At 34.1% G+C, this 14,303-nt stretch overlaps 2 protein-coding genes across 4 annotated transcripts; both read right to left on the reverse strand.

The window, feature by feature from the left end:
• Positions 1–720: 720 nt before the first annotated feature.
• Positions 721–4,702, reverse strand: LOC130825034 (uncharacterized). The gene is made up of 2 exons (XM_057690058.1): positions 4,206–4,702; positions 721–2,460 (listed from the first exon to the last, which is right to left on the reverse strand). The coding sequence occupies exons 1-2, from the start codon at positions 4,406–4,408 to the stop codon at positions 1,260–1,262; spliced, it is 1,404 nt and encodes a 467-aa protein (XP_057546041.1). The 5' UTR covers positions 4,409–4,702; the 3' UTR covers positions 721–1,259.
• Positions 4,268–14,303, reverse strand: LOC130825035 (uncharacterized). Of its 3 annotated transcripts, XR_009046825.1 has the most exons (9): positions 13,923–14,303; positions 10,190–10,334; positions 9,931–10,099; positions 9,122–9,392; positions 8,652–8,917; positions 8,346–8,561; positions 7,865–7,967; positions 5,878–7,654; positions 4,268–4,383 (listed from the first exon to the last, which is right to left on the reverse strand). XR_009046825.1 is itself a non-coding variant. In XM_057690061.1 (8 exons), exons 2-8 carry the CDS (start codon positions 10,228–10,230, stop codon positions 7,596–7,598), a joined length of 1,125 nt encoding a protein of 374 aa, XP_057546044.1. In that variant the 5' UTR covers positions 10,231–10,317; positions 13,923–14,035; the 3' UTR covers positions 5,809–7,595. The 3 variants fall into 3 exon arrangements, 2 of the variants coding, with proteins under 2 accessions (XP_057546044.1, XP_057546043.1); XM_057690061.1 differs by lacking the exon at positions 4,268–4,383 and having other exon boundaries at positions 5,809–7,654; positions 10,190–10,317; positions 13,923–14,035; XM_057690060.1 differs by lacking the exon at positions 4,268–4,383 and having other exon boundaries at positions 5,811–7,654.

Here is a 14,303-nt window from a genome sequence, read left to right on the forward strand (position 1 = left end):
AGGAAGTTGTTCAACGGATGTTTATTTATGCATGATCCAAAAGTTGGATATGATTTTATTCAAATGCTAATTGTTGTCGTCTACATCTATATAAATCCTTACATTATATAATGATGTAGATCGAGGACCTACTTCTGATAATCGTTTATTTTTGGATGATAATCTTATCTCTTAGTCTTTCAAAAGACAAAGCACTTTATCTAAGTTTAGTGCTGAAGCCGAATGTAATAGTGCAATTGATGTTGTCTTTGAATCATATTGGATCCGCAATATGTTATTGCAGTTACATAGTCCCATCCATAAAAGAAACATTAGTATACTATGACTATGTTAGTTTTATATATTTATCTAGAAATTATGTTCATCATCCCCACACTTACTATTGAACTTGACATTCACGTTGTTCGCCAGAAAGATAAGCATGATGAAGTTCGAGTTCTTCATTGCTCTTCACCATATGTAAATGTTGCTATTTTTATTATAGGACTTCCTCGGCTTCCTCTTTGATAATTTTTGGGATAGTCTTAGTATGTGTAAACCACTTAATTCGACTGTAGGGTGTGATTGAATAAATATTGCTAGAGAAACCTAACGAGAGTTGAAGCGAAGCCTAAAGGTATCCAAGAAAAGTAATGATCATGTCTTAAAGGTGTACTAATAATACAAGACCATTTGCAAGCAATAAGATGATTTTAAACAAAAAAACTAATGCAAACAGTAATACGAAGATTTAAGTTAGTACATTACACAAGAATATACAAGAATGCACAAGTACAAACTTGAAGTAGTCGTCTTAATATGAGACAGTCTCACCATGAGACGAGCCAATTTCTCTAATTGATCACTTTGAGATTTTAAGTGATTACCTTAACACACTAAACGTACATGAAGCACTCTAATAGAGATGGTCTCACCATGAGACCGTCTCATTTAAGAATTTGTATATTAAGCAATAACTATATGAAAAGGAGCTTTTATCACACAAGCCCTATATGATCGAACGCTAGTTCAGAGCATGTATATATGATACAAAAGGGCAAGTAAACCTAGATATGTTTACATAACATTTATTGTTTAATGTTTTCTTATCTAACACTGAAATAACGGATAAAAGTAAACATAAAGGAACCAAAAAAACAACATCACCTTTGGCTTTGATACCATTTTAAGTAACAAATTTAACCAAAAGCTTAAGCTGATGATTAAGGCCTCAAGATATGTTATATATTCTAACAGGGTTGCCCAATAGATCATCCTGATCAAAGCGGTTCATATTTAGTCATGAGCTGAAAGTCATAGGTCTCGTTACCAGTGTAAACACCGTCATCAAATTTAGTAGTCGTCTTTGATCCATCGTAAAATGTATCAGTCTGAACATAGGAAAATGGTATGTCACACTTCGCTTTTGTTACCATTGCTGTTACGATTGTTTTGTGTCTTGCAGGTACGGGAACTATGTACGTGCTCTTGACTTGCTCCGAACTTTGTATACATTCTCCCCACTTCAATTCTGCCGAAATCTGAGCAGAAATTTCAACCTGACCATCAACAATACATGCAGTTGATGTCTGAAAAGTGGTTTTGACACTAGATGTCAAGATAACACCATTATTCCAGGAAGAAGTCTTAGTTTTAGTATAAGAAATCTCTATACTATGCTGGTGTTCTAGATGGGTATCATTTGGGATTTCTGCCTTGTGCACAGTTTCAGGTGTTTTTTCATATATTCTAGAATGTTCAAGCCGAAACTTGACATGATCAACTCGCCTGTTGAGGATGGGCTCAACCACCTCAAATCGTGTTTCAGGTGTTACAGTAGTTCCCACAGGGAGCAAGGCATGTCGAAGGTTCGTGACGTCAAACCTTCTACCAAGAAATACTTTGTCACTTGGGATACGAAGAGAAACCACATTTGGTTCGCTAAGTTGAATTACCTCAACCTTAGAAGCCTTATCACGACGAGAAGTACCATCGGGGGCAATTATCTTTGTAGCCAACCTTCTGAACCTCCAAAACTTATTAGCATCGACGTTTTTTACAAGAATATGACCCTCTATGGTGGAGAAGATTTCATGCTTTGTACGTTTGTCTGAGAGGCATTTACCAGAAAATTTGTGATCATAACTAATGCGGTTCAAATAATCGGTAATAAGAAATTTTCCATTGTCACCCTTAAATGCTACATATTGTGGTAGTTTCACCAGTGAACCATAGTCGAAAACTTGAAAACGTATATGATCATGCCCATTGTCAAAATGAGATGGTCCTAAATGAAGGACGCATGCGTCTGTCTTTAAAATTGTTGTGGCAATAAAACGACCAGTTTGATTGTGGATAAAATTCACACTAAGAATGGAGTCTTGGATCATAACTGGTTTAAATAATGTACAATTCCATTTGTTTTTGTCTTCAATTGCTTCACTTTCTGAGGGAGTAATGTAGTCTTCCGTTGCCGATGCCCTTCAAGTTTGAATAGCCAGCATTATTGCCTTTGTTATTTAAATAGTGATCTTGATACTAAAATTAAAAAAAAAAAAAGTTTGGCAAAAGATAGGAACTGACCCCATCCTGTCACAAAAGGTGTTTTTGACGACAGGATGGCGTTAATTTTTGTCTATCGTCAAAAACGTTGTCAGAAGCCAAACTGACATCAAACTTGTTGTCATAACTAACAATAGTGACACATGTCTGTTGCCATCACCGTCGTCAAGAGGTGTTCATAATCGAGTATCCGACATTTCGGATACTCGAAAAGCCGGGTACTTGATTAGTTGGATACCTAATTTAACGGCCCGTGTTCCAACCCGATTTATCTGGATATTCATATATCGGGTATCCAGATAAATCGGGTTGAAACACTGAATACCCAGTAGTGTTTGTGATATATTATTTTTTGTGGTAGATTTTGTGGCGTAATTATGTAATTTTTTAATATGGCAAAGTATGTAAAATTATTCCAAAATCAATATAATAACATATATAACAAGATGAAAAAAAATAGTGATATTAAATTCATATGAAAGGCAGTAAAAAAGTGAGTTATATTGTCTTACATTCTCAAATGAAGCAAACAAACTAAAACCCAAGTAATTGCTCGAACAAACCATTTCAACAAAAGAATTGAAAAAACAGTACTGCCATGCAAAAAGGAGCATTAAGAATTAAAGAAGCGGTACCAACTACCAATCAGAGAAGTCTGCTGGCAGAAACTTTCAATAATTTTTTTAAAAAAAATCTCTCCCTATCCTAAAGGGGTCATCGGATACCTGGTTAAAATTATTTTGTGGCCCTTAACCCGACCTTATTAAAACGGGTTGGATAACTTATACCTTTTTTGGTTCCATGACCCGTCATTCATGATATGGGTCAGCGGATCAGCAAGTCTAGTCAAACAGGCTGGATTTTTTTGGACAAGTCGTAACTGTGTACTTTTTTTCATTTAGGTTTAATTTTTTTAAGATAAACGTTGCTAATATTATTAATAATTCAAATAATAATGATTAAAATAAATAATTTTATAAATCATACTTTCGATCTTACGAAAATAATAATGATTGCATTTGTTATTTAATTGGTCATTTTGATATACGGTTTTATAATTTTACAATTTAAAACTGACGAGCAAATTTAAATTGTAGGTTGAATTATAATTATGTTTGGTAGGATTTTGTGGTCTAATTAGAATTAAATTTTTGTATGAAAGATCATGATATGATTATATAATTCTATAATCCTACAATCTAACGACCCAACAAAGCTAGTCTCAATTATAAATTTTTTTATTTATCTTTTTTACTTATGTCATTATGTCATGAACTCATGATCATGACAACATATAATTTGATTATTTCTATTGATTTATTTGCAAACTTTAACATGATATATATAGTAATAGTTATGATTTGTAACCAATAATTTCAAATTAATCTGATTATGACATTAATAATAAAAGTATAAGATCAAATTTCAAACCAATAATTGATTAATGTGTTTCCTTCCAAATATTTAAGGGGCATACTCCAAGGATTGTTGAGTATACAGAATGTAAAGAAATGTCCTCTGTTCACTATTTTTAATGTCATAATTGATAAATATTAAATAAAAATATCTATTTTTTTTCCTTTCCTTCTATTTTCTCCCATTAAATATTAAATAAAAAAAATAAAAAATAACAATTATAATGGAGAAAATATAGAACTAATTACCTAGTCCAATATTTATTGTTGTAACAACACCTTATGTGCACAAGTCCATCAGGTGCATTTTCGATAGCAAATTTAACTCTTGAATTAAATATTATTTCCGAATAGAATCCAAGATAACCTTTTCCATCACCTTCTGTTACATAACCCAATAAATTATCTGCACTCTCATATTTGAATGCTGCAAAAGAAGGCAAACTTGACATTTTATTGTAGCTTATAAGAAGGAATAAGTTCAATTAAGTGAAGAATTAAGTCTAATTTCGATTGTAAGAATGTATCACTTTTTCCGTGAAAAAACTAGACTCAATTCTCGCTGTCTCTTCCTTAACCCTAACCTCCTTCAACCTACTCTACACCCCCCAAAAATATTTTGGTTCAATGGGATTTTCATTTGCCTATGTTAATAATATATATACAACTATATGAACCATTTAAATCTATTTTCTAATGGAGTTGAAACTTTGTCAAACAATAACAAATTTTGACTTAGTCATAAAACAAGTTGAAATTAATAATAATGAATAATGAAGTTGAGTGCTTTACTTCCAATTGAATCCTTCAGTTCTTTATATATATATATATTAGAGAACTACAAAAACAATGTTGTCAAAAGATGTATTATTTGTTTTCCATTTTATATATGAGTTGATCAAATCAACTAGTTTACATTCACTTAAAGAATATATGAGAGTTTTTCCCCCACATATTCATTTCAATGAAACAACTTAATTAGATATATTTTCTTTTTTTTTTACCCCTTGCTATTTAGGTTTGGATGTGGCTTTTCCTTCTTGTTTAAGTTGTTAGGTTCATTTTTTATATTCTAACATTTTGTACGTTTAAAAAGTAATTTTAATTAGAGGCTTTCTACATACATGAATTTATCCTTATAACAATATAAGAGTTTTGGTTTTGATTGAGCATTAATTACATTTATTATTTACAATTATACACAATCAAATCAAATAAATAAAAAAATAACTGATAGGTCGTTTTACTACTAAAAATAATTCCTAATTCACCTAACTATTATAGTTGGGAAAGTAGGGTCGAACCACTATGGAAGGACAAATAAAGTCACAATTTGAACCAAGTTCACTATTGCTAACGATCAAATGTTGAATTTTTTGTTTATCTAAGTAGAACGCAAAAACAAGAGATGAATAAAATTCAATAATTAAAAACCTAGGGCTAAAAGGATTCACTATGCATCGATCATGATTCATGAACAACAATTGGGATAGGAATGAATATAGGCGAAGGAAGATGTTGCTCTCGCAAACAAATTCGACAATCAAACAATAAAACAAGCTATCGCGATTAAGGCTTAATTGTTCAAAGAAGGAAATCGTTCACTCAAACTCGCAACTCTCGCTTATAGAGTTGAGCGAATAAAACTTGCAAATTGGCCAAACATGCAATCAATCTAAAACCCATCAATTGAATCGCCTAGACAAACCAAATTTAAATCCTAAAATCAAACAAGAATCATGACCTTTTGCATAGTTTCACCAAACCCTAGAAATAAAACTACTTACTAAGCATATTAAAACTAACAAGAGATTCAACAATTAAATTCATGGAAAAAATCAAATTCAAATTTAATGGAGAAACAAACATTCAAAGATAACAATGATAAACAAGAACAAGAGATTAGAATTGAAACTAATACCTTCAATATAATTAAAATTACATGTTCAGTGTTGATTAACAATCCCCCATGGCAAGTAATATGAGAAATCTCTTCAATATCAAACCCTCAAAACAGAGAAAAAAAACTGTCTCAAAAATTCCTCTCAAAAGCTATTTATATCCCCCTTAAAAGAGATCGGAGGATATGGGAAGTTACTATCAAAAATAACTGCTGAACCCGGCCGGGTGCGAAGCAAAACTAACTCTTCAAGACCAAAAATTTTCTAAGTTCAAGAGTAAACACGGCCGGGTATGTGGAAACCCGCCCGGGTACGCAGCATAGCATTTTAATCTTCAATGGAAGCCTGGCCGGGTGTCTAGAAACCCACCCGGGTATGAGATGCTCACCCGGCCGGGTATGTGGAAACCCGACCGGGTATGAGAGGCTCACCCGGCCGGGTATGTGGAAACCCACCCGAGTATGAGACCTGGTCAGCACAAAAATGACCTTTGAGTAGCTTATGACCTTCCAACTTGCAAATCTCGCTCCAAGAGTCGATTCCTAGCATAATTAGAGCGTTGTACCTACAAAATAGATAGGAAACAAACACTCCAACCAAGCATAAAAACCAATAGGAAATTGAGCAAAATACGCGAGAAATACTATGAAAATACAATGGGGGCATGGTAGAAAATAATATATAAAACACACACATCAATAACGCAAATAGTTTATAGAGTAATTTTACAAGCTTATTATAATAATAAAAAAAAGCATGTTGAACGAGTCAATAATGCTTAAAATAAAAAGAAAAGGGAAAAGAATGATACTGCTTCCTAAGTCATTTTCCAACTAAGTAAGACCTGTTTAGATGAGTATTAAGTATACGTAATTGGATGTAATATTGGGGAATAAAAGAAGTTTCGGATGACATTTTTTGTGGACTCAATGTGATTTTCAACCTTCTCTAAGCACTTATTTATATTGTAAAAAGAATGCCAAAAGACTGACAACAGTGGTGGGCGACGATTAAACGTGTCAGACATCAATACATTTTGCTAAAGACAAAGTTTATAACATATTGGGATAGCCCACCAATACACTATTACATTTAGAAACAAAGCAAATGTAATATTTAAAAATTTAGTGACCTTAAATTTTTTTGTTTTTCTACAAATGTATTTTTAAATTTATATGGTGATCTTAAGTTTTTAATTTTTCCATATGGTAAAAATATTTAAAAATTTTCATTTTATCTACCACGTGAAAAAATTAGAAGGTCAAGGTCACCATGTGGATCAAAAAAATATTTGTCTACCACGTGCAAAAGTTGAAAAATTTAGAGTTGCCATACGAAATTTTCCTATAAATTTCCATATCCATACAACTAAAACGAGAGAAACAATATGGAGTAGTTTCTATGAAAAATCTGTTCTACTGTGAAAAAATATTGAGCCTAAACAACAAAAATGAAATTTCTTTGACATAAATGAACAGAAATGGACATTAGTTCTCTGTCCTCCTTTTAGACATGAAAGAAAGGTAAAAAAAATTGGGTCAAAAAATTGCTTCCTAATGATTAGTGAACTGCTATAGAAAGTGTTGAAACACCTTTGTATAGTTGTATGTTTGTGTATTTTTACTCGCACAAGGAGCACCAAAACTATTTCTTGTGAGAATTACCACCCATTTTCATTGCCGCTATGTTGTTGAATAAATTTTTACCGCTATACGCCAAGCCTTTTACCTCGTAATGCTTAGATATTCAAGGGCTCAGCTTCAGTATCTCTATCCTCAAATTCATAAACATCAGTTTCTGTCAAACAAGTGAAAAATCCATCATGAGCGAATGATAAACAAAAAATTGATGTGCTTTTAGACTGGCAAAAGACTAACAAAAACCGCAGGTGGACCACTGCACATATCATCAGTATATACAAAAACCCGATAACACCATAAGCTAAAACTAAATTGAAAACAGTAATACTGATCAATACATCGCACCGAAGAAAACATCAATACTTACTAGGTCTGTCAGATATAACCATGAGTCGTCTCTGCAATATACAGGCCACGCAGAGGAAGATTGAGCACATGCCAAACATGACAGTGATGGGAAATGCGTTAACCTTTAAAGAAAGACAAATACAAGTGTTAGAAACTGGAGGAAAGCAAATGAAGAATACCTGAATAAAGCAGATAGAGCAACACCCTATTTGGATAGGAGGAATGGAGGGAAAGGAAGGTTAAGGAAATGGAGGGATGAGTTTTCTCTTATTTGGATAGCTATTGGGGAGGGGAGAAGATGAAAAATGGAGGTGAGAAATTTCAAGGGACAAAACCTCATATTTTTGAAAAACAAATTTCTCCAAGGAGAGATATGCGAGGAAAACTCGTCACCTATCACTCCCCACCCCTTCTCTTTCTTTCTTTCCTAGTTGTGTATCCAAGCATAGTATAAACATTGCAAAGAAAAACTAATAACAGAGAACAAGATAATGGCATACGTTATATAGAACAACACAAACAAAGACGTTAAGAGGAATACGGAAGAAGTTCATGATGGTACTTCTAGCTTCCTCTGGAATATATTGGGACCTCATCTTCATAATAGATGGCCAGAAAATTCCAACACATGCTTCAAAAACACAGAAGCTGAGAACTTGGATGCAACCTGAAAATGAGATGCCACCACCCTTCACCTCTGCAGGATCTACAAGCCACTGTTGTAAAATAAGCGAAAGTCAAGAGAGATAATGGCAAGATCGTCACATCACATCTAGTTTGAGATAAGAGTTGGATGTCTAATGTACATTTGTTACAATTGGTAAGAGGAGAGAGGCAGCAGAGATGGAGAATACTATTTGCATATAGCTTTCAACTCTAGGAGAAGAACGAGCCAGAAGCCGAGCAGCAAGTGAGCTTCCCAGCATTGAAGCAAGCATGAATGTTGCAAAGATAAACCCATGAGGAATCTCCTCGTCATTTGGGCTCAAAGCAGGGGTCCAGAGGAATACAAAGGTGTACATAGAACCCTCAAACAATGACTGAATGGCTCCAAGTAAAGCTATTTTTTCATCTGAACATAAAATAAACTATACTCAATATGATGTTTGATGGACTGAAAAGGCAGAACTAAAAAAAATGAGTACTAAGAATTAGGAGTATTTCTTTTTTCATTAATCCTCTAACCCTTTCATATGAGTTGATCAAGAACTAGGATCAACAATAAACAAAACTTCAACTATAGAGTATCCACCTTTGTATTAAAAAAATTAATTACCGGAAGCAATGGCTACTGCAGCCCCCTTAAACTGCAAAAGCAGATCTTTATTCTCTGAAGGATCTCCAAAGTTCTCGGTCCATGATGATAAAATGATGGCCATGCCTATAGCAAGAAGACATGCAGCAGCATCAAAGGGCGCTACAGGCCCAAACCCAAAGGTAAACACCAGTAGATTTCCAACCAATCCAGAAAGAATAGCAGCAAGACCGTTCCCAAGAAAAATCGCCTTCGAGAAAGTTATAGACAGCCATTGTTGTTCAAAGCCTCTCTAAAAAAAGGATAAAATCTTCAGGGGTACGTTTAAACTGAATAGAACCAGGAAAAGGGAGAAAATCATTGCAACATCTAAGTGACTAGCCAAGGAGGAAGAATAACATTGACATGTACCAAGAGAAAAAAGACATGGTAATGGAGTACTTCAAAGTGATGACGTTGCCAACAGAAACGGAACATAGAAGAAAGAATAAGAAACAAAGTTGACATAGGTAAACATTTTAACCACATAAGCAAACATACATGCATGTGATTATATGCAGACTTGACCCTCCATTTTACATGCCTTTTGAAGAAAAAAATAGCACAGGTCACCAAACTAAAAACTAAATCACATTTCGCTCACAAATGTGGTAGGAAAGGCCTAACTTTTTTCAATTATTCAATCAACTATGTTACAATATTTCCAACTTCAGCAGGTACTTCTATTTCATAAATCACAAGCTACATAGACATTCTGGGAGCCAGCATCCACTGCTTAGGTTACAGCATTTACACTCCACCTTATATATGACAAGCAAAAAATGGCTCACCTTGTTGTGCTCTGCAACAAGCCATGACTCAAATGCAGAGAAGAGCAGTGATGTGGCGATACCTCCAAGAACTCGACCCAGCATCAAGATGTGATATTGAGGAGAGTGTTTGGTGATACAACTCAGGATGTAGGTTATGCAGTAAGTCACACATGCCCTCTTTCGACCCCTAAAAAATTCCATAAAGTAGTAAGATTTAGAAGACACAAGTAAGGCAATAACACATTTACAAGTATCAAGAAGAAACTACAAATATTACTGCTTGTCTGCCAGTGATCCGACAATTGTCCCAAATAACATGGAGGATCCAAAACCAGCAATAAAAAGTTGTCCTATATCCCCTTTTCCGTAGCCATATGTACTATAAAGGTAGTAAACGTATGGACCCTGCAACCAGTCCCCAACTGTTCACATGTAAACAATTCCATCAAAAAGCAATTTCCCATTTATACAATTAAGTGTCCATACAAGAACAATTCAACTTTTGAATATGAATGTGCTTAAGAAATCCCTTCTAGGACACTTATATCTGAATTAAGGATGGTAATTACTTCAAAACTAACAGCTTCTGAGATCAATCCTAATTGGAACTGGGCCACGAACATCCAATGATACCGATGTTATCAGAAAAAATAGAAACATTATTGGACAACCACCTTCTAATGAGCAAGAAGCAAGACACACAATAGTTCATGATACTCTAATATTCCATAAACATTTAATCAGCATGTAGTTTAATATAAGGTCCGACATCTATTAACCTGGCACCTCCAATTTTGAACATGTAGATTAGCATGATACCACCGTATATTTCCATGTATAAACAATCTACTCCACCTCCAATAAAGCTGCACAACCTCCACTAGTCTTGGCCATGAACCCTCATAAAACACTTGTTTCTTGAAATTAATAACAATATTTGTATGCAATTTGTCCATAGCAATACTAAATTTACTCAATCCCGTCCCCATACCTTGTCTTCAAAGTTATACTGAAACAATATGAAATTTTACAAGAAAAGAGTATCTTAGACAACTTACCCACACTTTTTCATATCTAGGACGCCAACCTTGCTTTAGTAAGGAATCAATTTTAATTTTACAACTTATTAAGCTTCAAAGATTAAAAGTCCTAACAAAGTCCCAATAGTCTTCCCACCTCTGAGGCTCCTAGTGTCAAAAGGAAGACACCTAATTTTGTGCCCTAAGCAAACAACTCAATGCTCAAACTTCATAAGATTCTATGCCAGGCAATCCTTGATTTCCAATACCTTGATACTCCTCATACTATATAAGAGTGACCAGCGCGCATAATAGTGAAAAAATATAATTTCGGTCATGGTCGCAGACTAACGACACAATGAACAACATGTTCCCAACGTGTCTACTAAAATTGTGCAACAAGAGAATAGTCAACATCATGCTCCTAATTCCTCTACAAATGTGCACAATAAAGCTATGCAAGAAGATGATTCACTTTATTGCCTTGTACATTGCCTTTTCAACAGGGTTCTTTGCCTTTAAAACAAAACTCATTACCTTTATTACCTAACACTTAGTCTCTAGGTACTACTGAAAATTTTCTATTACAGATTGTCTTGGAGTGGACTATTCCGATACTTTTTCTCTATGGTGAACGTGATAATAGTTCGGCGTTTATTTGTAGTGATCACACACACAAAAAAGGCTTGTATTTAGCTTGATGTCGATAATGCGTTTCTTCGTGATAATCTTCATGAAGAAGTATGTATGAAGATTCTCGAGGGACTTACTACTAGTCCAAAAATGGTTTGTAAACTCAAGAAATTATTGTATGGATTAAAACAAACGTCTGTACAGTGGTTTGCTAGACTTGTTTCGAAGCTATACGAGGGTTTTGAGCAATCCAAGAACAATTAATCATTGTTCATTCGACATCTTGATGGTTATACGCAGCAATTCATGTGAATAATATCCTTTCAACTGAAGACTCTATTGCTCACATGGATGCTATAAAGCAACATCTACACAAAGTGTTTAGTATCAAAGACCTAGGTAATCTTCATTATTTTTTTGGGGAAAGTTCATACTTTACTAGAAGGGTATGTGTTGTCACAAAAGAAGTTCACCAACGAATTACTTAAAGACAGTGGTCTTAAAAATTTTATGCATATTGTTACTGCCTTACTATTAAACTTAAAGCTCCAAAAAGACCTTACTCAACCTTTTGAGGATCGTACTAAATCTAGATGCTTAGTAGGTAGGCTTGACTTTCTTACCAACACTCAACCTGGTCTTTCATTCATGGCTTAAAACCTTAGACAACATATACAAACACCTTTTGTGGCTCATTATCAAGTTCTCCGACATATCTTGAATTATGTTCATTCCTACTACTACTTCTCAACTGTCATATGTTTCAACGAAAATATTGCCTTGTTTTGACGAAATGTGTTTGCAGTTCCAACAGTTACTTACCAAACATGGAACTTGTTACCCACCTCCAAGTTTGCTAGGGTGTGAACACATGATGAGTTTATTATATTAAGTTAAGTTTTAGGGTTATTGTGATGTAAAGTTTGTTATTAGCATGATGCCTCTAGGACTAGTTAGTTATTAATCTCATTCCTTTTGTCCTATATAAGCAATCTGCTACCGCTAGTAGTATTACTTATGAAATAATGTTCTGAATGCACCTCTCGTACTGTTTGTAATTATCCATGACAACTTAACTACTGAAATAATTTGCCAAGATCGATACGATGTTAAGAACTTTGATGAACGATAATAATTTCAATGAACTAACAAACGTTTGATAAAATAAAATTTGCAAAATTGACACAATGATTTAAGGAGGTTCACCCAATAACTGCTACGTCCTCCATGGTGTGTAGTTTCTTGTTTATATTATTTCAATGGAGTAAAACACTCTTACAAATGGAGTATTACAATTGAGTAAGAGATAAAAACAATAGGCTATGTGTTTGGCTTAGGGATTGTATTTTGATTATCTTGGATGAGTATGAGAGCTCTCTATTTATAGTACTAAGTACATTTAATGATAATTGCTCACTTAATACATGCTTAATGTTAAATAACAAATGAGTTGAAACAACTCCAAGGACTTGAAAAGACAAAAGTAGCATCCTAGGTGCATCAGAGGAACCGCTCGACCAGAATAGAGAGCCCGCTCGGTCAAGCAAGCTACAGGCAACTTCTGGATACATTTTGTTTGTTCGCTCGACCCACCCAAGAGCTTGCTCGGTTGAGCGACCTTGAGTATCCTTCTAACAGTTTCTGCTCGAGCAAAGCATCTTCTAAAAACCCTTTGCACTTCTTCATTAAACACCATTAAAACCAATAACTCCCATAATTACTTCAACAAATAAATCACACTTAAACACCATAAACAAAACATTAAGTTACTCACTTAATTCTCCTATTAACCAATGCCATAGAATTCCATCCCATCAATTCCACTCATAAATACACACATCAATTTGCGCACTCAAGTCACACTATTCATAACAACTACTATGCCTTCTTTCACAACTTAACTTGAACAAAATAAATAAACTGAAAATCTAACAACATTACTTCACTCAAAAGAATTCAAAATCAAGATAGCGCACTCCAATTCTCAATCTATAGAAAATTTTCATTTCCAATTTCCATGCAACAAACCACATTGATCATAATTTTCGTTTCTTGCACTAAATCATATCATATCTCAACAAATTGAGAAGTAAAATCACTATTAAACAAAAATTAAAGTATATAACAAACAGCGATCCAAGAAAAATATATACAAACATATCTCGAAAAGAATTACCCATATGACAAAAAAAAATCAACAAAAAAATATACAAACATATGAAAAAAAAATGTACAAACAGCGATTCAACCTTTTAATGAAAAAAAAACTTAAAACGAAGCGAGATTAAGAAAGGAAACTAATCGATATTTGAATGAAACTAAACAGAAAAAAAAATAGAAAAGAATGAAAAGAATTACCCATCATGAGAGAATAAACGAGGATATAATTGTTTTTTAAAGAATTGAAAGCGGAAGAAGTGTTGACACGATCATTGTTGTTCTTGCTTGACTCAAGTGCTGCGACAATTATAGCTAGGGATCCGAATACGAAGTAATAGAATAACTCCATTTTTGTTGATTTTCAGAGAAAACGTTTAGTCAGAGAATTAATGAAGATTGTTGTTCTGATGTTATGAAAAAAATTGAAACACGCAGAATTGCAGCGGATTATATGAGCAATGTTTGGGGTAGAGACGCGGGTTTGTTGATACTGAAGGGAGACGACACGTGGCAAGATCAAAGCGTGATCATGGCCAAATTTATGCGTCGATGATTTTTCATGTTGCTGATTCGCCATCA

This window comes from Amaranthus tricolor, chromosome 10 (assembly GCF_026212465.1).
Source record: "Amaranthus tricolor cultivar Red isolate AtriRed21 chromosome 10, ASM2621246v1, whole genome shotgun sequence".
NCBI lineage: Eukaryota > Viridiplantae > Streptophyta > Magnoliopsida > Caryophyllales > Amaranthaceae > Amaranthus > Amaranthus tricolor.